At 42.4% G+C, this 23,009-nt stretch overlaps 2 protein-coding genes across 2 annotated transcripts; both read left to right on the top strand.

Moving 5' to 3' along the window:
• Positions 1 to 1,106: 1,106 nt before the first annotated feature.
• LOC120022599 (homeobox protein Hox-A3a-like) lies at positions 1,107 to 10,645 on the top strand. Its single transcript, XM_038966571.1, has 3 exons — positions 1,107 to 1,179; positions 4,846 to 5,431; positions 8,998 to 10,645. Exons 2-3 carry the CDS (start codon positions 4,963 to 4,965, stop codon positions 9,795 to 9,797), a joined length of 1,269 nt encoding a protein of 422 aa, XP_038822499.1. The 5' UTR covers positions 1,107 to 1,179; positions 4,846 to 4,962; the 3' UTR covers positions 9,798 to 10,645.
• Positions 10,646 to 14,100: 3,455 nt separating this feature from the next.
• On the top strand, positions 14,101 to 16,348 carry LOC120022623 (homeobox protein Hox-A2a-like). Its single transcript, XM_038966598.1, has 2 exons — positions 14,101 to 14,641; positions 15,322 to 16,348. The coding sequence occupies exons 1-2, from the start codon at positions 14,278 to 14,280 to the stop codon at positions 16,080 to 16,082; spliced, it is 1,125 nt and encodes a 374-aa protein (XP_038822526.1). The 5' UTR covers positions 14,101 to 14,277; the 3' UTR covers positions 16,083 to 16,348.
• Positions 16,349 to 23,009: the final 6,661 nt, after the last annotated feature.

Below are 23,009 nucleotides of genomic sequence, written 5' to 3'. Positions count from 1 at the left end.
TTTGATTTTCAGTTTCATTTTGATCAGATTCCTAGCTCAGAATAGTACAGACACTCAAGTGTTTAGCTAGAAACCCGTATGCAGTTCATGCAGCCATAGCCACAGATAGCCTACATCAGATTTGCTGTTGGTCTAGATAGCCGTTTGTAAATAAACCCAGCCATTTAAACCTCTGCTGGTTAGAAAATAAGAAAAAAAACTGAGGTGAAAGCAGTCGTGACGTCCTGCTCGGAGGAGTAATTCCTTTCCCTATAAAATACATCAATTTGTGGTGTTAAACATGGGTTTTCTCGGGAAAGGATACATCAAGTTGAGGTACATAAAAAGCGAAGAAATGCTTTGGGGTTGTGCGGCTCTGCCACGGAAACGAGGATAATGGTAGACGGAGTGCCATATAGGACCGCGCGGCCGCGCTGAGGTCACGGCGCTCGGGTGTGATTTATGGGCGCAGGGACTTGGGGCAGCCATTGCGCGAGCGCTAATGACTATTCGATCCAATTCCAATGGTGGACAAAAATACACACAAAAACAAAAAAGCTACAAAAATGATTGTCCAAGCTACTTTTTTGGTTTTCTGGATAGTTTTGTTTTTGTAACGTTAATGTTGAAATATACATGTGACTGTTTTGAAATGTATTATTTTTATTACTAGCAATAATTTGATTAATAAGAGAAAAAGATGTATAATAATGTCGTTAGTAAGTTTAATTTAAAGAATATTCACTAACTTTGTTGCACAACGAACACATAGGATTACAATATGATACAATATTTACATTTGGACACACAGCAAGATAGGCCACATTAAAATTCTTTAAATTACTGGGCTATAGCCTATTATCGTAAATTGGTGTATTTTCTTGACTGGTTTTGGCTGCTAATGTTGGATTAATTTATTGTTCAAAGTAATTCGTCTATTGTTAGGCTACTTGGAGTTTTCATTAGGCCTAGCCTACTCTCTTCTGGAAATATGATATTAGCCTACTAATATATTATGCACATTGTTATTATTGATATGAATTTAGCATTTACATGTTAGGTGGAATATTGGACCTATAGGTTTATTAGGGGAAAAAACAGATTGGCTAAAGTAACGTTGATTTGAAATTTTCTTTCAGAATTCTACCTAAATAAATCCCATCCATCCTACGGTCTTCACGAGACCCTGCCCTGCCTTCGGTAAGTTCATATTATGTCCTTATTGATTTCTGTTAGAAATGCTTGATGGTCATATCCTGATTCAATTCTAATAAGTAGCACTGAGACGCCTACACCAGCACACTCACACACAGGCTTGTACACAAACATCCATAGCCTGTAAACTTCCTATATAGCTTATAGTGGTGATATGAAACGGCTGAGAGCAATAATTCGTTCTCTTCCACATGTCTTTTGTAGTGTAATTTGTCACTATAAAAACGACGGGGGAATCGCAGCTCTTGCAGCGATGCCTTGTTCCTTTCAAAAATCCCTCTCTCTGAAAACCATCTGCCTTGACGTAGGCTGTAGATTACACTTGCTTTAAAGTTGGCAAAATATTACTCCCAAAAAGTAGTTTTTGGGTGGTTTGTATTCGTCCTTTTTGTATTAATATCAATCCGCCTTCTGTTCCTACTATCTCCATGACATCTAACCCCGTAGTTAGGGCCCAAATTAAGGAAAATCATGACTCAGCTTTTCGAGAAAACACAAAGCAGTAAATAATTATACCAAGTCACTATTCTGCTTTGAAAAAAAGAAAGGCAACGTTTGCTAAAAAATATCCTCACGCACGAATTTTGGTCCCACTCACCCTCCCACGCCGTCTGAATGTTCTACCTTTTTATTGTGTGGCTGAATCTGTCCTTCTATCCATCCACCATGCGGCCTCAGACCAGAGAAGCAGTGCTCTAGACGTGTTTACTGCCTTGAGATGCAAGAGGACATAAATCGTTTTGCTTTGTCCGCAAACGACACCATTCACATGCAGAGGGTTTCCCCATGCTCTCGGTTTCTCTCTCCCCGGTTTCTCTTGTCTACCTCCTCTGTTTTCCCTTTTGGAGATGTACTTTCTTTTAATTGTCTAACCCAGAGCCCGATGGGGTCTTTCCCTTGGTTCACCCCAACCAAGGCTTTGATCGGCGGCGTCCCCAGTTCATAAACGCATCATTTATGTATTTTCTAACCATTCAGGAAAAATACATATTCGATCCTAGGAATTTAGAAATTAGTCGATTATTGCAACACACAAAAAAGTAATAATCCCAGCACAATTCGTAAATGAAAGGCTTGATAGGCTACATAAAATGCAAAAGTGTTGGTTAATGATTAAGCTGCGGATGGACGCCCTTTATCCCTCTCATAGTAATGGTAATGTTCGGTTGTCACCATCAGCTGTGCTGCGTAAAGCTGTGTACTCTCCCATCATTTCATCCAGTCATTATTCGATTCTGTGTTTAATAAATAACAACAAATGCTATAAAACACTTGGGATGTGTGTTCGTGGTTTTTGTAATGCTATTTTTTTGCGAGGGGGGGACACAGGATTTTAAGTGACTTTTTGTGTCCAAGGCGCTAGTTCATTTGCATAATCTTCCTTGTCTATGGTGACGCTATGTTTCGGGGGAGTTCACTGTTCTGGTGATGTCTGCATAGTACTTGTGCCCAAACACATAGTCCATAGCCCTGGCTAGGTTTAATATTGGTATAAGACATGGGCACTGCTCTAGCATGTGATAAGTTCAACCCCGAGGGCCGATAGCGCTTATCTGGACGACCCGAGTGCTCGCGCCTGCTTTCATTATCTTGGTTTACCCTTCAAACATCGAACAGAAAAAAAGGGATTTTGTTTCTTCTACACACAGAGCCTCTCGCTCCTTCCCTTTTTTGTTGTGGCGGATGAGTCCTGTATGAGCTTGACGCATGCTGGTGCTGCTGCTTATACCCCAGCTCGCTCTGCCTAAACTTTTTCTCCGGACTACTGTTTTGATCGATTTCGTCGCTGAATGAGAACATATTGTCTTGTGCTTTGCATTCATCGTCAGAGGATAAGGTAAGCAGGCCAGAAATTGTCTCTCTCTCGGTTGTAAAAGGCAGAGTTTGTGTCGCGCGGTGATTTATCACCGTATGACTTACATCTCGGTTCAGGAAGAGTTCACACACAACACAGGCAGCCAGATTTCTCTCTCGCGCGGAGTGGGGGGCTGAGTATTCGAAGGCTCGAACCTGTCTTCTCTTCTCTTTTCTGCCCTGTCTTTCTTTTTTCGACCAGACTACTATTTATTTTGGAAATGCATCAAAAAGCTTTCTGATATGTATTCCAAAGCATGGCTTTCATAGCAGATCTGGTGATGGGATGTGGTATTCATTTTAATTCTGCGGTGTGTTGAGGGCAAGAGGGTCTGGTTTTCAAACAGTTTTTGTTTGTCGTGGTGTGTATTGTGCTGTAACGAGCCGTAGTTAACGAATTATCTATCCATTTTCTTTTATAAAAGAATATCTCAGGTGATCTTATATGAAGATCATGGTCATGTTTAATATTGACATTATTGATTTATAATAGTATCGCTAGGCCTAATATTACTTTTGCCCAAGTTAGTTCTATATTGTACTAAAAGAGTAGTAATATGTTTATTTCTAATAAAAATACAATGAATATCAATCATTATCACAAGCCTCCACTTGTTGGCTATCATCATTTTATCGTGGTGGTATGTCTCTTGCACTGCCTTAACTAGGCTACACAATAGGATGTTAATGTTTTCATTTTGGATTCCACTATAGCCTACAATAACCTGCCTATATTTCTTTAGCTATGAAACTAGTTTCACATTTTAGATAGTTTGTGAATTGATACTGCAGCATCGAATAACTCGTTTATTTTTATTCATTCACATAATTCCCATTAGCAGGTGTGACAATAGCTTTTGCCTATAGTTGCTATTTTATCCAGACTACAATGCTTCACAAATTAAGCCTAAAATCCTTCTAAGAAAAACTCTACTATTTTATTTTGAAAACGTGTATGTTGTACCCATTTGCCCACATCGAATATCCCCCCCAAAATAAATATAGAACTTCAATTGGATAGTTCTTCAATGACTTCTCATTAGATATGACCCCAGTTTGCCTACCTCAGTGAGTAGACTACTAGCAGTAGTTGGGCATTAGCTATTTCCACAATAGCTATTTCCTAGCCTATAAGTACGCCTATAGTTCTAGGCTACATGCCGGGAACTCTGTCTGCCTAAATACCGAGCCATAGCCTAGCTGTTCACCGGGCCGCTGTCTGCAGTGCGCCATCCCGCCCTTGCATACATCACCGGGATGCCCGACTTCGCCGACAGCACCGACAGGAGCCTTTATTATAGGCCTGCGAGGAAAAGTTCACGTCGTGGTCGTGGAGATGCAGTTTTACAGGTTTCTTCCTGGCCCTCATCCATCTTGGTTCCACACACACATGCAGCAAAAACTGGGGAATGTGGTTGTTTATGCTTTTAGCAAGGTGGCTGGGCTGGGGTAGAAACTACAGCACACTGCGGTGAAGGCTGGCCGGCTCTGTGGAGAGAAAGCATAGAGAAGTCAAAGGCCCAGTTCACGACAGGCCTTTCGTTTGGTGGTTTACAATTAATTGTAATATTGCACAATTGGTATGCTTTTATAAACGTATTTATTTTGATTCAGTTAAGTGCAGATGAGGTTTGTGCATGCCTTTGTTCCCTGTGTTGGTAACCAGAAGGTAAACGAGAATAGCCAGAGAACTGTTGCCCCTATCTTGCCTCCATAGTATCTGGTGTCAGCCCTTTATTGAAAAGTAAGATGGATCGCCACCATTTCTTCTCCTCACCGTGCTTCTTGTAACCCTAGGTTCACCCGAGGAGGCCATTGGCGAAGAGGTGTCACGTGACCAAGGGGTGCCAATGTTATTCAACAAGGGTGTCAAGACCCTGTCAGTTTCTGAAATAAATATTGGGAAACGGCGAGATGCAGAAGGCAACCTACTACGACAGCTCCGCAATTTACAGTGGCTACCCGTATCAAAGCGCAAATGGCTTCAGTTATGATGCCAATCAGGTCCAATATCCCCGGGCCTCTCATGTGGAAAGTGAGTACCATCGACCAGCCTGCTCCTTGCAGTCCCCAGACGGCTTGGTCGCCCTGCAGAAGCCGGGGGAGATGGCGGAGAACTGCGACAGGGGTACGGCCATCCAGGCAGCGCAGCCACCCGTCCTCACTGAAAGCAATCAACCGCAGATGTCGGTGTCTGTCCCACCACCCCCTCCCCAGTCACAGTCCCCCGGTTCTCTCAACCAGAACACGAGCAACGGCTCCTGTCAACCCAACTCAAAGAGCTCGGTGCACAGCTCGCCGACCACCACCCGGAAGCACATCTTCCCCTGGATGAAAGAGTCCCGTCAGAACCAGAAGCCTAAAACCAGTAGCTCCAGCTCAGGTATATGACCTAGACGCCACTTCTGAGGAGACACCTGATAAAATACACGCCATTGTTCATGCGTGGTTCTGTGATCCATTACTGATACATGAAACAGTTAGCTTACATACATACATACAAGTCACCAATTATGTATATATTTTCATCAGATGAACCAACCAAGGTACAACATGTTTGATTATTTCCCTATTTTGCATACATTCATATTCTCCAACTTTTCCCTCACAGTTGAACAAACTATAGTTTACCATTATGATGTATGGCTTATTATCTATTATGCAAGCCCACTCAGAGCCATGTATTTAGAGAGTTGGGCCATTCGGCATCCTGATGCATTTAAGGCAGGTAGCCTAGTGGTTAGACCGTTGGTCCAGTAGCCGAAAAGTTGCTGGATCGAATCCCCGAGCTGACAAGGTAAAAATCTGTCCTTCTGCCCCCAAACAAGGCAGTTAACCCACTGTTCCCCGGTTGAATAAGGATAACACTTCAACGTTCTATGACAGCCATGTTATCTCCCCATTAACTTTACATGGACAATATTTAAACAATGCTATGTAACTGTACGTCAAGAATTAGAACGATGTTCAAAAATGTGGTTAACTCAATGTATGGCTCGGGCCTACTCCATCGTGATATTCTTTATGATCTAGTTCTAAAGGTCGGGGCAAGGAGACCCACAGCTCCGCTTAAACGATTGTTAAATATTTGGTTGTAATATCATTACCTCTTGAAGAGCAGAGTCAGACCTAAACAGGTCCAATTATTTAACTAGGCAAGTCAGTTATTAACAAATTCTTATTTACGATGTCAGCCTAGGAGCTGTGGGTTAACTGCCTTGTTCAGTGGCAGAATGACAGAGTTTTACCTTGTCAGCTCGGGGATTCGAGCTAGCAACCTTTCGGTTAATGGCGCAATGTCTTACCACTAGGCTACCTGCCGCTTCATGCGCTTCATGCAAAACAATGATCAGAGTTATACTGCATGTAACTGCATGCTTTCCATGATCAGTACACATCAAGCCTCACGATATATCTCAGTACTGGCCACCATTAATTGGATATTTGAGTGATATCAAATAAAAGTGAACTATACCAGACAAGTATGAGTGGTTTAGGTTCATTTCCCATTTTGTGGGCTCTGCCTGTCAAGCAGCAGAAGGGCGCATATGCCGTGCTACTGTCAGCTGATAATGTTAACTTTGCATGCTATAGGTAGAAACTGTACAGTTAGCTAAACATATAGTGAGTGGTAAGTAGACCTAATATAGGCTACTTTTTTCTCCAAACAATGTTGGCTTACCTATCGAAGTTAACTAACATGATCCCCTTTTCAACGTTGTTTTTAAGAGTATTTAATTACAATTGCTGCTGACAGACATGATATAGATTACATTGATTGATAGACCACGTCAAATTGGCTAGCTAGCTAGCTGGTAATATATTATGTCAATATGGCTAGCTAGTTAACAAGCAAACTTTCTCGGGATAAATTAGATGACTACATCCAAATATTGCTTGATTTGCTTGCCATCTATAGTGGAGGTGACCGTAGAGCCGACTGACAACTTTACCAGGACTAGGACTTGCCGATGTCAAGCTCTTTCCAAAAGCCCAACCTCTGATGAAGCAAGCTAAATGATGTTTGCTTAGCTATCTACATGCCAAATGGATAGGTACCTTCACATATCTGAAATTAGATTATCATTGATGTTTACTGATCATGTTTTGATGGAATGATCGTAAATTTGTAGTTATGACTATGCTCAATAGGTGATGATATTAAAACCAAATATTTATAACATTTATTTAACAATCCCTTGGAAACCGCTCGTAGTTGTCAATGGTTTTAGCGGAGCTGTTGTCTACTTGTCCCCCAGAAGCCAAATCGAACGTATTGTGACGTTTAATTGAAAACGACCTATTTCGTATAATACCCCTATTACGCATACACTCTTGTGAAGTCAATATGGTTCTTTCATTAGTATGCATTCCTTATGATCTATTATGATGCATGCATGTTCATTAGAAATACTCAATTGTGATCCATTCCTCATAGTTTTAGGCCTAGCTCCACCATTTGTTGTCCATATGCTCTATCGTTAACTTTCTGCTAGAATAAACATAATATATTGGCCCTGATCACACAACATTCCATGCAGGACAACAAACAAACATACAAAAACAGTTGTTCCAATTTGTTCTCTTGTTTTGATTAGAGGAAAAGCTAGGAGACCTGGGGGAGGAAGTTGTTTACCCAAAGTTGAAAGATGCTTAAATTCCCATGGCCTTACCAAATCGTGTTGTCTCCATAGGCTAGTATGCCTATTTATGTCCACCTTTTGGGAATATATTTGGTCAGAAGTGAATAAGTAGGGCATCCAGGCATCTAAAAGGTCTGCTGAATCCCATTTATCATGAGTCTGTCAAGATGTCTGCCAAATTGATGCCAAAGGGACTATTTCAAACCTTAGCCTAAGGCTTACCCCACTGGGTAAAAACTGGTTGAATTAACGTTGTTTCCACGTCATTTCAACAAAAACATTATATGTGATGACATTGAATGAACGTGGAAAACTGATTGGATTGGCAGAAAGTCATCAATGTAAAGGATTTCGTATTTTTTTCACCCAACTTTTAACCTAAATCCAATGACATGATGAAATAATGTTTGATTTCACGTTTAATTCACTGTTGATTTTCCACCAAATGTAAATTAAAACTAGACTTTGAAATAAGTCTGTGTCCAGTGGGTCTGCTTTTTGCAATAATTCTAATCACAGATCCCTCAACAGTAGCTCCTTAATGAAACATGATCATTTTGAATATTACATTTTTTATTTGGATAATTATTATTATTTGGATTATAGCCCGATTATAGCATTTTTCGAATAAAAGCAGTATTAGTAGCCTAGTTTCTGAAACAGAGATGGTGAAAATATTATCTCCCCATTTATCAAGAAGAGCTAACTCATAACATGATGCCATGCTGCATTCCTCACGCCCAGCTTCTGGCTGTACAGTAGCTAGTAGCAACATTTATTAGGTGTTGGCAGCCTGCCATAAACGGCAACTAGACCAACACCTTGCTGTGCAGCGGCAGAGCCCCAGCCATTCAGCATGGTGAGACTCATAGGAGATGGCAAGGCGAGATTTAGGTCATGCGCAGTGAGGAATACATATATTTGCATTGCACATGTGTGTACTATGAGGGTTAAAAAGCTACAGTGGGAAATATGAGGTAGTTTAACACACACACACAATTATAATCACTTTGATTTGGCTTTTGAGTAAAGTATAGCTAACAGTTGAGAGCTATCCTCAGCATGTATACAGTCATAGTTCATGTTATGTCTGATATAATTGCACTAGTAACATCCACAGTCTAGTTGCGGACATCTCTGATTTGTCTGCATTTGTAGAACTCTTATTGATATGTGTATTTGAGTCGGTTCATGTGGAGAGACGTGTGTTATCAGCTATATGTATCTTGTCACTCTGTGTCTTGTTCTTGTGCTTGCTGCTGGGGTTGGTTACTGATTGACTGTCTTCCTTTTCCTCTTCCGCCAGTTGAGAGTTGCCCTGGAGACAAGAGCCCCCCGGGCGGGTCAGCCGCGTCGAAGAGAGCCCGGACGGCTTATACCAGCGCACAGCTGGTGGAGCTGGAGAAGGAGTTCCACTTCAACCGTTACCTCTGCAGACCCCGCAGGGTCGAGATGGCCAACCTGCTCAACCTCACGGAGAGGCAGATTAAGATCTGGTTCCAGAACCGCAGGATGAAGTACAAAAAGGATCAGAAAGGGTGTGGCATGATGCCCTCTCCCGGAGGACAGTCCCCTCGGAGCCCCCTCGGCCCATCTCCCGGAGGCGGGGGTGGAGGATACCTCAACTCTATGCATTCTCTGGTTAACAGTGTCCCCTATGAGTCCCAGTCGCCAACGTCTTACAATAAGCCCGCTCATAATGCATACGGTATGCCTACGTCATATCCCCCTCCCTTGAACAGCTCCCTAAACAACTGCCCGCCCTCTCAGAAGAGGTATCCCGGGACTGGCGGCTCGGCCACGCCCGAGTATGACGCGCATCCTCTCCAAGGAAATGGCGGCTATGGGACGCACTTGCAGCAGGTCAGCCCTGTGTATGTAGGCGGAGGTTACATCGATTCGATGCCCAACAACAGGGCCTCCGTTTTCGGCCTGACCCATCTCTCGCACACGCCGTCCACAAACATGGACTACAATGGAGCAATCACTATGGGCAATAGTCACCATCAAAGAGTGTGCGATCCAAATCCGACGTACACAGACCTTAATACGCCGCACTACTCTCAGGGAAGAATTCAGGAAGCGCCCAAACTGACACATCTGTAGCCGGGTTGCACCCTGGATCACTCCGCCCCATTGTCTTACCTGACGAACCACCATCGCTTTGTTTCTTCTCTTCTTTAGTAGCTTTTTCCACCTTCTCTTTGTTCTAGGTTATGTTTGTTCTTTTTTTATATAGTTTAATGTGTGAAGTAGCATAGGAAAGTAATCACGCTTGCTTCAAATGTTCTCTCTATTTGCTATAGTGTTATTGTTCCGCACAGACCTATTATCTGAGACAACACGCGCGGGGGCACATACGCATAGACCTATTTAATCTTTAACTTGTTTCTAAAAACAAATCAAACAGGGTATATGAACAAATCTTATGGTATTATTTTAATGTGAATGTGTTAGTTTTTTGGTATTTATCCGCAGTTGAAGATTTGTTTTGTGTTATTGTTTTGCATTTTGTTGCACTTGTGGAAGGATCCTTAAAAAAGGGAGGCCTGGAAGCTCCAGCCTACGATCTAACCAGCTTGTGTTCTGTTGGACTTTCAAAATGTTATTTATTTATATGACGTTATATGGAGTTCTTTAGTATTATTTGACCCCCCTGTGCTCTTTGTATGTGGAGAGAAGGCTGTTGGAACCAGGCCTAGGCTCTAGTTCTACCCCTTACCTGACAGCAGACAGACACGACACTCAGCAGCACACTGATATGTTGGTGTTATTTTTTTCTTCTTCGAGGAGGTATTTTATTTCTCTACGAATGCAAATCAACCAGTCACGCTTGGAAGGACGGACAGATATTAGACGTTTCTTTATTGAACAAATATTCTAGATATCACCAAGTTTCTGTTTCAATGTCATACATTCCATGCTGCTCCAGTTCGAATAAATAAAGAAATGAATTTAAATATACATTGTATCTTTCAACCTGGATTTCGAGGGTATTTAAACATATAACACATGGCACAAACTACAATAAGGAAGCAATAATAATAGGCATAATAATAATAAACATCTTATTATCCCATAAATTATTTGTGAGGAGGAAAAACACTGGTAGGACTTTAGAGGGCATGCTATTACATCACAAAAATGTAATTCACATTATCTCAGAATCAATATTACCTATAATAATCTATAACATAATAGTTGATTTGATAGTGACAATAAATCCCGAAAACGTTGTACAAAGGCCTCTCGTTTTGTCTCCTTTAGCGCGTGGGCACATCAGAAGCTTTTGCTGTGGCCTTGTTCCCGCGCCTCCTCCGCATGAGCACATCCATAATAATAAAAGTGTCACGAGGATCTTCTGCTGTATTTGTTAGGATAAAATAGGTATCTATCCGTTAAGAAAAAAAGTTTGCTGATAGGCCTATATTCAATCAATCACATTTTGGCCCCATATTTCAAATTTATTATGGCGCTATAGGACTGTTAAGCTCATAATTATAGTTCTTTACACATGTAAATTAGACTAAATGAAAGGATATGTAATACAGGACATATTAAATATTTGAGTCATAGGCTATCTGATGCAGCTAAATAGGCCTATGTGGGCCTGGATTCGCTGCACACAATAACAATTACAAGCGTTTACAAGCAACAAAAAGTCATCGACATATTTTCAGCTGTTATTATTGTGCAATGGTGTAAAATAAGTATGAAAATAATAAGCTTGTGTATGTCTCTCTTAAGACTAACTTTTGGGAATGTGTACTGAGTTTCCTTTGTTGTGGCAGGCCCAAATTAAATTCACACAAAGAACCATCTTACATAGCATAAAACATGTTTTCAACTTAATTACTTTGACTACATTCAAGTTTTTATTTTCAAATATAATTCAGTGAGTATATTGATGAAATGTAGGTCAATATAAGCCAATAATGGAGAACACAATTCCACATACAATGCCATGCATTGTGCATTCAGAATTTCCCAACTGATAATCGAATAAACAATTATTAGTGTAGTAAAATTATAGTTATCCCCTTCAAATGCATTTCAAGATTATTGAAATGTTTTACAAAATCTGTACTCGAATTTATTTCCTTTATAATTTCGACTAATGACGTATTACAGGGATGGCACTCTACTGATCCTGACATATGGTTAGCAGGGGAACCTAGAACAATTGAACCATGGTCTGTCAGCATAGACAGAGCAACTCTGGATCCAAAACACACACGCACCCACTCGCGCACGCGCGCGCGCACACACACACACACACACACACACACACACACACACACACACACACACACACACACACACACACACACACACACACACACACACAAACTTCATTGATTTGACCCATATGTAGGAGATTTTAACGCAGCATAAATAAGGGATTGAGTTGAAACAAGGAATTGTCATTTTCCATCCGTGGGAAAGGTGTTCTTAATCATTCCCCCAGAATCCCCCTGTAAAGAAAATGTGTAGGTCTGAGTAGGGTTCACAGAAACCGCCACCCACTCCTTGCCTCACACACAAAGCCTATGCGTAATTCCAAAAATCCATCCGTCTCCTCCTCGGGCCCGTCCTTTACCACAGACTCTGCTTACCTCCAACAAACCCAAATGTATGCTCCAACGAAAATAATTACGTTTTGTAAATACGCCCCAAAAAAATCCAGAAAGAAAATGCAGTGGCGATGTTGGTTTAGCTTACTCACCATTTACGCGCATTATCGCCCTTCTGCAAAATGTTCCATGTATTTTTAATGTCTTAAAACATCCCTTAAGCGACAGAAAAGATGTGACAGCGAACAGAAACGTGTTATAATCTAAATGGCCAGCGTTGCTCGCCGCTTCCTGGCTGCATTTGATCCGGGGGAGAGTTAGAAGCCTTAAATGTGTTCTGAGGGCACCGAGCTGTCAGACCTTTTGGCGAGTAAGATTGATCGCGCGCAGGCTTCCAGGATTCTTTGTTTGCTATATAAGCAATAAACTGAGCAAGGCCTACCACTTATTTTCCTCCTCTCCCACTCACTCTTCCAATTTTATTTCCTTTGAAGCATACAACATAGCTGCTTACTGGCTGTTTGACGAAAAACATCCATAGTGTGGCTTTTACAGATTGTACTGGAAGGGTACATAGCCAAACTGTGGGAGCCGCTCAGTCGATACACATTTCCTTCTACAGAATCTCTCTGCAATGTATTCGTTAAAATGACCTATTCCAGTGGCAGGGGTTTATTAACTGTGCAATAGCACAAGTTGAAATGTGTGAGAAATAAAGTTAAATGTAAAGAGGATCATTTTCTCCATTCTTGTCCACCACCCACCTCACCCAGACTAAGACGCCCGCTGTGACCTCGCTTATCCGGGGAAACCCCAAGAGAAGCAGCTGGAAGGCCAGGCTGGAATTTGTTTCCCTAAACTTAGTATGTTGTTAGCATATAGGTCAACCATGCTTTAGTGTAACTGGGAGTGCTCTGCAGAGTGATATAATTGCAGAGACTGAGAAAGAGTATAATTACTCCACAAAAATTCCAGACTCAAATGAAACAGAACATGATTGGTATGCATGCACACAAAATGTGATATTTTAAAGCCTTATTTTTTTTTGCATTAGGTGCATATCATTTTAGCAACATCGGTTGTGTGTGTGTGTGTGTGTGTGTGTTTGTCTGAGGTTTGTGTGTGTGTGCTTACATGCTCCATGTGCATTTGGGTATCTGGGCGTTAAACACAATATGTAACTACTTCATGTGTAATAAATGTACTGCATACAAGTGGATGACACTAAAATGGTATAGTAGGCATGATTAACCCATGCCTCCAGAATAGGTATGACGTTCTGTTCCCAGTTGTATGCATCAATTAGTAGCTTAACCTATAGCTCATCTATGCTTGTATTGAAAAGAAAGTATATGAACACAGTCTATATTGTAAACTCTACCGTTTTGGAACACATTGGATTGTTAGGGGTTGTTGCTGTCAGGAGCTCTAAATATCCGTTTTTGGGGTGTTTTTTCCCAGAGAGAACTCTACATGAATGGCTAACTTTGCTAATGACTGCATGCATAGTGTGTAGCTACTGGTGTAATTTGTGTGGCGCGGGGGCGTTCTCTCCAGACATACTCAAACAATACGAGAAAATAGGACTGCATGAGCCCGGGCAATATAGTTACTTCACTTTCACAGCGCTCAGGCAGCCATTCTAAAAACACATTTATAGTTTAGTTGACTAGGAGGCTAGGGGACGATAAACTGGGGCGGGCGTAAAAAGGTGTAAATAAAAACAGCCGTCCCCATAGAGACAAGGCGTTCTTCACCAGAGTTTTTGGATCAATCACGCAGACAGTGGCTTCTTTTGATTAAACCCCAAATTGTCATTGGGCAGAAGTAATCATGTGACTTGGCTCCAATTTCCACCTTGTCTCCATGAATTCAATAGTTTAATAGCTGTTCGGTCACCATACGGCCGTAATCAGTGAATTTAAAAAAAATGCCACCACCTCTTTCTCATTGAGCCGCTACATTTATAAAAATACGCGCAGCAAACTTTCCTCGGCTCTCAGCGAGCGGAGATGAATTACGAATTCGAGCGAGAGAGCGGTTTTATCAATAGTCAGCCTTCGCTTGCTGAGTGCCTGACATCTTTCCCCCCTGTCGGTGATTCATTTCAAAGTTCATCAATCAAGAGCTCGACGCTTTCACACTCGACACTGATTCCTCCTCCTTTTGAGCAGACCATTCCCAGCCTCAACCCAGGCATCCACCCGAGGCATAGCCGGCCCAGACACAGCCCCGATGGATGCATCCCGCTGCCCACTGCCTCCCTACCCCCGGAATACCCCTGGATGCGAGAGAAGAAAGCCTCCAAGAAGAATCACCTGCCGACTTCCACCGCGACTGCCATAACGAGTGGACCTGTATGCTTCTCCCCGAAAGGTGGGTGGTTTTAATGGGGTAATTTAGAGGGCAGACATTTTTATTCAGAATGCACTTTCCAAGCTCTTGAAGGAGTGGCAATAGGCTAGCCATTACCAAGTTGCAGAGCCTATTCGAAATTGATCTACTGGGCACAATCGTGCATTGGGTTATCCATATTGTTACTCTAGTCGGAAAAGTTTGGGCAAAGTTAAGTAATGTAAAATGATTTATTTAATTTCCACGGTGCCCTTCCTCGCCGAGCAGTGCCAGAGTTTTGATGTGTGACAGTAATGAAGAGTGATAGAGTAGTGTTGCCGTGCCGGGCAGCTGGCGCATTCATCAGTATAGTAGCCCAGTCTGGACCACACTACTGCTCTCTCTCTCTCTCTCTCTCTCTCTCTCTCTCTCTCTTTCTCTGCTGTATTTTGGGGGAAATTATGTACATATGGTGCGCTAAATGACTTCGTCCAATAGTGTGCATTAATCAGTCAATAGCCATATTACAAGTAGGCTATTTTGTGGGGGAGAATGCATAGGGTGCTACTATGAGCAGCCATTTTGCTGCAGTATAGCCACTGTGTTAAATAGGTTAATCTCTGGTGGTTTGTGTTTATACAGGAGTAATATTGCATTATCAAGTCATAGTGGTTAATTGTGTAATGCTTCTTTATCTTGTGATTTATGTGCTGCTGTTTCAGGTTCGCCGGAGATTCTAGACAGTGGAGGAGAGGGTTCGCGGCGGTTGAGGACTGCGTACACCAACACACAGCTCCTGGAGCTGGAGAAGGAGTTCCACTTCAACAAGTATCTGTGCCGACCGAGGAGGGTGGAGATAGCCGCCCTGCTGGACCTCACCGAGCGGCAGGTCAAAGTATGGTTCCAGAACCGGCGCATGAAGCACAAGAGGCAGACCCAGTGCAAGGAGAACCACAATGGCGAAGGGAAAGAGCCGAGTGCTGAGGACAGGACCCAGAGCGACGAGGAGGAGGATGAGGGCTCGTTGTTTGAGCAGAGCCTCAATATAGTGACCGGGGCCCTTATGGAGAGAGGGGCCTGCTCCTTTCAGCAGAACTCACTCAGTACTTCCCAGCAGCTCCAGAATGTTGGCCCGCACAATGGCGTGGCCCAGAGTTACACAGTTTTACCACTGAGCAGCAATGACAAAAATCTGAAGCATTTCCCCAACCCGTCACCCACTGTTCCAGGCTGCGTGTCAACAATAGGGCCCGGCTCTGCACCTGGCCAGGACAATGGCGGTAGTCCCGCGGCCCTGGACGTCTCAGTACAAGACTTCCAAGTATTCTCCTCGGATTCTTGCCTTCACCTCTCCGATGCCGCTTCGCCTAGTTTGCCAGAATCCCTGGACAGCCCCGTGGACAATCTGGACATATCTACCGACAGCTTCTACTTTTTCTCGGAGTCATTAACTACAATTGACTTACAGCATCTGAGCTATTGAAATCAATGAAAAATAGAGCAAGACTTTCAACCTGGAACATTTAAAGAAAGAAAAAAACTCCGGTATTAACTATGAAGTTAATTTTGGTGGTTGTTTAATATGATCGGCACATTTCCTTTTTATTGATTAATTGATTAGACCTAGTCGATTAATTCAAGGTAAGAGTCTGGAAAAAATATACCATTGTGGCCTGCAATTACAATAACACAATGATTTCTTAAGATGCAATATTATGGGTTTGTGAAAAGTTGCACAACAGTATGAATTCTGGTCATTTTATTTTTGTATAGCTTACAGTGCCATGGATATTTTTGTTAGAATAAATCTGACTTGCTATAAGGAACTTGCAAGATTGTGTTTTGTTATTATTATCCAAACCTTTTTATGAAGTGTAAAGTGTATTTTTTATCAACCCCCCCAAAATTTAAATGAGGCATTACCAATCGATACAATGTTTAGTAGCTCATCCTGAATACAAATTTACTCTAGTTAATTTGCAAGTCAAAATAGTGTGATGAAAGCAGGCCAATATAGCCGTATGTCGGAGTATAAATCCTATAGTTACTCTAATAAATGCATGGTTTATATTCTATAATAGGCTAAGCATAAATGTTTAGATGGATAAAAAACGAACCTTCATCGTGGAGGCCTTGAGCCCTTGAGATTGTATTCTGTTTATGTTAATTAAAAATTAGCTAATTTTTCATTATTTTTCAGTGATATAAATAGCTGTGCAATTTGAGAATGGAGTTCATATACATTTTAACTATTTGCTTAATAGAAATATCAGCTTACAATTTTGAATCAGAAACTCTTTAGAAAACTTGTCTTGTCCAATTTCAAGCAGATCCGAGTATGCAGAATATTTCACAGGCTACTACAATACATCGAATAAATGTCCTCTTTTACTTCCCCTGGTTGTAAAGTTAGTAAAATTGTGAACATACTAGGCTAGCAATAGCATTGGTTGCTAGCTCCCTTTGCTGTGTGCATGTGGAGGCAAATGCTCGAGCCATGTTTGCCTTCACTAGCTCATAAATCAAACCCCGTCATGAATGAGAACGTTATCAAAGAGACCAATTGTGATATATAATGCACAAATAACAACCCTCTTAACTTTTTCAGATGGGATTCGCGAATCGAGGCCAAAAACTCTGAAGCTTTGTAAGCCTTTGGTAATAATTTATTTTTATAGCTGTTCAAACACGCGGGCTCTCCAAGCGTGCAGCAGCTTGCAGCAGTCTCTTCCCCCTCGTGCTATAAGTAGCCTAATTCAAAACAGGCTGTTACAGGCCTATACATTAGTATTCGTTTTACACGTTTTATATTTTCTAAAAATAGCTCTAAAGCTTTTAATGATTGGGGAGCAGTGTATGCCAATAAATATATTTGATTAAATTTAGATTTTCATAACAATAACCTATTAGGGCAAAATGGCTTTCGGCTATAAACGTTTTATGGAGATGGCCTTATGGCCTTGGAGAAATGCATGTTTTACTAATTTCACCTTGGAGTTGTATGAGATTTGGTCAGAAATATTACAATTCTGTAATAATTTTGGAATGGGCTACTAGTTGTCAATATTTCACTCAACATGCTAATGCTTGTGGGTATACTAACCACGGGTTGCTACATAGCATGGATCGATCGTAAAACGTATCATTGCAAAGCAAAGTGCATAACCATATTACATTCAACTGTAGCATATCGGTGTAGTGACGTTAAGCCAATATGTAATTTATTAAAAACTGGCAGTGGACGACTGCACGCGTAGGCTATAGGATATGCACATATTCCATGCACATATGTCAAGAGGAAAGCTACTTTACTAGGCCATACAACTCTGGTCCAACTTGGGCTTTCCTTTCCAAAGGCTGGTAACCAAATAATTCCGAAACAAAGCGCCTTTTCTCTCACCCCATTCCACGTTCGCACAAAAAGCATTCTGGAACGTTCACGGCCTGGCGAAGAGTGCTGCACCCACGCGCTATGTGCACGGTTGAAGAGAAAGAGAGAAAGAGAGAGCGAAGCGTAGGTAGTGTAGGATACTTTAGTACTGTCTCATGGTTCGAAACTAAGGAGTCTTGCTGTGTCCAAGAGGGGTTTTGCCAGGGGACATAGTGAACAATTTGCAGTTTTATAGCTAATCTCATGCTATTTTGCACATTTTGCCATGAGGCTGAGAGAAAATGTTGCTGTTTCTAACTTTTTTCCCGCAAATATTTGTTTTAATAGTAACAACATTTGAAATATATATTTTAATATACCAAAGTATCAGCTATCACACCATGTAAAGAAACAACCACATTTTTATTTCATTTTTATAAAATGCAACTAACTTTCATTTTTCAATTAGTGTCCAACAAGAGACACAAATCTGAGGCAGTTGATGTTTTACAGAGTTGACAAAAATTGAATTTTTTTCTTCATTCAAGTGGCATACACAGTAGACATTTTGTTTTTCCTCAGTTGCTTATTGACTCTAAAACCTAATTAAATGTAACGTATTTGAATCAAAATTCATATTCTATCTTATCTATCAGGAAAAGTTGACAGTTTATGGTTGTGACCATGGCTATTCCAATATTGTTTGTTTTAATCTATCAAAAGTAGAGAACTTTACAGACCATGAGTGGTCTTGTTGCGCTACATGTAATGAAGACATGAATAAGGGATCCTTATGGTATAGTTGACCCTGCTCATTCCTGATTCATTTAGGATTTTAAATACATCTGACAGAGTTTACCAAATCTCCGGACACATCTTTTAATCACAGTTTTGAGAGAAATATTCTTTAAAGTCACAAAGGGCTATTGCAAGTAACTACATAATATCATTTTCCAGGTAATATCCACTATTGACAGTTTTTAGAATTGTAGACACTGTTTTTGGAGAGTTTGAAATTGGGATATTTTGCTCCAGACAAGGGCATTAGAAAATTCCCAAAACAAATATTTTCCCTTATAAAATTCCATAAATGTAAATTTTACAACTTCTCACAGTCTCACATCAGAATTGGATAGTCATCCATGTTTCTCAAATCTCAAATTTCGAAGTTGTTCCAAAAAATTTAAGTTTAGGCATCAACTCCACATTTTTAAGATTAGGGTTAAGTTTTACCTCTAAATTCATAAGGTTAGGCATTAACTCTGAATGGTTAAAGGTAGGGTTGAGGTGTGGGACAGGCTTAGAACTAAAATATAAAAAAACTACTTTCTATGCTGGATTCAAACATGCAACCTTTGGAATCAGAGGCAGATGCTTACAATGGTTAAGGTAAAGGGTTAAGGTAAGGTTAAAGATGCACTATGCAGAAATCGCTCCGCCATTTCCTGGTTGCTAAAATTCTAATAGTTCACCTAATTAGTAGAGAATCCTTGTAACATCTAAACCGCTGTGAAATATATTTTCCATCACCAATAATGTTGTGTTTTCAGCTGTTTGAAGCTGGTGTACAAAACCAAAAGTAAATAAACTAAACTTAAGCACGGGAATCATACATAAAGCAGCTTTAAGGTAAGGGTTAAGGTTTGGGATAGGCTTAAAACAAAAATATGAAAAACAATTTTATATTCCTTTGGAACGTAAGGCAGATGCTTACGCCAAAACCCACTTAAAGGTAACAGCGCTCACTGTTGCCCCTAGTGGCCGCTTTGCACGTTATCTGTCGATATCGTTGGATATGGATGGACGTCAAATACTGACTTGTATCAAGGTGACCTGCCTGAAATTTTTGTTTCCCTGTCAGACAAGGACAAATCCCTGATCTAATTTCCTGCTGTTCTACAGATTTTCCATGAGGTTGTTTTGCAGTTTTAAAGCTAATTTCCTGTCATTCAACAATTAATTAAATAATGCCTTCTGATATGTTCATATGCTATCTTGGGGGCCCGACCTCCCGCGGAACCCCCCCCTTCTGAAAAAAAAAGCCTGTCAGAGGTCCAACAGAGGCTGTTAGAAGAATAACCACCACTAGGCCACACAATCCTCTATTTCCCTCTTATCCCTCGGCCCCTCCTCTCTCTCTCTCTCTCTCTCTCTCTCTCTCTCTCTCTCTCTCTCTCTCTCTCTCTCTCTCTCTCTGTGTTACAGGTTTTTCAATCGCTTTGGTACTTCACGAGCGTGAATTTAAAAAACTCTTAGTACAAAACTCCTAACTGGTAACACTTGTAATCCACCAAGTCTTATCTTCAAAACATTTTTTTGTGCTTTCATTTTGTTTGGAGACATCTTTCACCACACACCCATTGATCCAAAATATAAGTTTACTGTGAAATACCATGAGAACATTGATTTAATCACCGAAACACAACATAATGATATCTTCTCAATTTAGTTGTTTTAACAAGTTAATCCAATAGAAAAAATGCCCTTTGAATGTAATATGCTACATTACTGGTTTTAACATTAGGAAATACACTTGCTCTACCCATCAAAAATTGACCCATCAAAAATGTAAAATCTAATTTCCATAATTTCTATCCCATGTGTGATGAAAGGTGTGATCATTAAAAACATATTTTACAATCACTGATCACTGATCTGCTAATCTGTGTATTTAACCAATAAACATGAATTTGATTTGTTAAGTTTCTGAGCTTGTCAATATCAGATAAAAAAAATTATCTGTGAAGTAAAATCATAAAAGTCATCATCATAGTAGTACATTTGAGTACATATCATACTTTTTATGTTTCTACTTTACAGACATACATTTTCATTATGTAGATCTCAAAATCTGTTGACAAACCAGTTTACATGTCAAATCTATAGCTGTCACGTTCCTGACCTATTTTCTGTTAGTTTTTGTATGTGTTAGTTGGTCAGGACGTGAGTTTGGGTGGGCAGTCTATGTTTTCTGTTTCTATGTTGGTTTAAAGGGTGACCTGATATGGCTCTCAATTAGAGGCAGGTGGTTTTCATTTCCTCTGATTGAGAGTCATATTAAGGTAGGTGTTTTCACACTGTTTGTTGTGGGTGGTTGTCTCCTGTGTCTGTGTTATGTTACGCCACATGGGACTGTTTCGGTTTTGTTTGTTCGTTTGTTCGGTTTATGTAGTCTGTTCCTGTTTTCATGCGTTCTTCGTTATACGTAAGTTCTTATGTTCAGGTGCGTCTACGTCGTTTGTTGTTTTGTAGTTAATCAAGTATAGTTCGTTTTGTGTCTTGTTTAAATAAATAATATGTCATCACACAACGCTGCATTTTGGTTCAATCCCTGCTCCTCCTCTTCGGATGAAGAGGAGGAGGAAAGCCGTTACAGAACCACCCACCAATCCAGAACCAAGCAGCGTATGTTCGAGCAGTGGAATACACAGGACTACTGGACTTGGGAGGACGAGCTGGATGGTAAAGGTCCATGGGCACAGCCGGGAGAATATCGCCGTCCCAAAGCTGAGCTGGAGGCAGCGAAAGCAGAGAGGCGGCGATATGAGGAGGCAGCAAGGAGACGTGGCTGGAAGCCGGAGAATCAAGCTCAAGACCGGAGATATGAAGGTACGCGGCTAGCAAGGAAGCCCGAGAAGAAACCCCAAAAATTTCTTGGGGGGGGGCTAAGAGGTAGTGGGCCAAGGGCAGGTAGGAGACCTGCGCCCACTTCCCAGGCTAACCGTGGAGAGCGGGAGTACGGGCAGACACCGTGTTACGCAGTAGAGCGCACGGTGTCTCCTGTACGTGTGCATAGCCCGGTGCGGGTTATTCCACCTCCCAGCACTGGTAGGGCTAGATTGAGCGTTGAGCCGGATGTCATGAAGCCGGCCCTACATATCTGGCCACCAGTACGCCTCCTCGGGCCGGCTTACATGGCACCAGCCTTACGCATGGTGTCCCCGGTTCGCCTTCATAGCCCGGTGCGGGTTATTCCACCTCCCCGCACTGGTCGGGCGACGGGAAGCATTCAACCAGGTAAGGTTGGGCAGGCTCAATGCTCAAGGGAGCCAGTACGCCTGCACGGTCCGGTATTTCCGGCGCCACCTCCCCGCCCCAGCCCAGTACCACCAGTGCCTACACTACGCACCAGGCTTCCAGTGCGTCTCCAGAGCCCTGTTCCTCCTCCACGCACTCTCCCTATGGTGCATGTCTCCAGCCCAGTGCCTCCAGTTCCGGCACCACGCACTAAGCCTCCTGTGCGTCTCCAGAGCCCTGTACGCACTGTTCCTTCTCCCCGTACTCGTCCTGATGTGCGTGCACTCAGCCCGGTGCCACCAGTGCCGGTACCACGCACCAGGCCTATAGTGCGCTTCGAGAGGTCAGTGTGCCCTGTCCCTGCTCCCCGCACTAGGCTTGAAGTGCGTGTCTCCAGTCCGGTGCCTCCAGTTCCGGCACCACGCACCAGGCCTACAGTGCGTCTCAGCCGGCCAGAGTCTGCCGTCTGCCCAACGGCGCCTGAACTGTCCGTCTGCCAAGCGCCGCATGAACTGCCCGTCTGTATTGAGCCTTCAAAGCCGCCCGTCTGCCATGAGCCTGCAAAGCCGCCCGTCTGCCATGAGCCTACAGAGCCTTCCGCCAGACAGGAGCCGCTAGAGCCTTCCGCCAGACAGGAGCCGCTAGAGCCTTCCGCCAGACAGGAGCAGCCAAAGCCTTCCGCCAGACAGGATCAGCCAGAGCCATCCGTCTCCGCAGCGCCATCTGAGCCATCCGTCTCCGCAGCGCCATCTGAGCCATCCGTCTCCTCAGCGCCATCTGAGCCATCCGTCTCCCCAGCGCCGTCTGAGCCATCCGTCTCCCCAGCGCCGTCTGAGCCATCCGTCTCCCCAGCGCCGTCTGAGCCATCCGTCTGTCCCGAGCCATTAGAGCCGCCCGTCTGTCCCGAGCCGTCAGAGCCGTTAGTCAGTCAGGAGCCGCTAGAGCCATTCGTCAGTCAGGATCTGCCAGAGCCGCCAACCAGACAGGATCTGCCAGAGCCGCCAACCAGACAGGATCTGCCAG

This window comes from Salvelinus namaycush, chromosome 27 (genome assembly GCF_016432855.1).
Source record: "Salvelinus namaycush isolate Seneca chromosome 27, SaNama_1.0, whole genome shotgun sequence".
NCBI classification, from domain to species: domain Eukaryota; kingdom Metazoa; phylum Chordata; class Actinopteri; order Salmoniformes; family Salmonidae; genus Salvelinus; species Salvelinus namaycush.
This window is presented reverse-complemented; position numbering and strand designations above follow the sequence as displayed.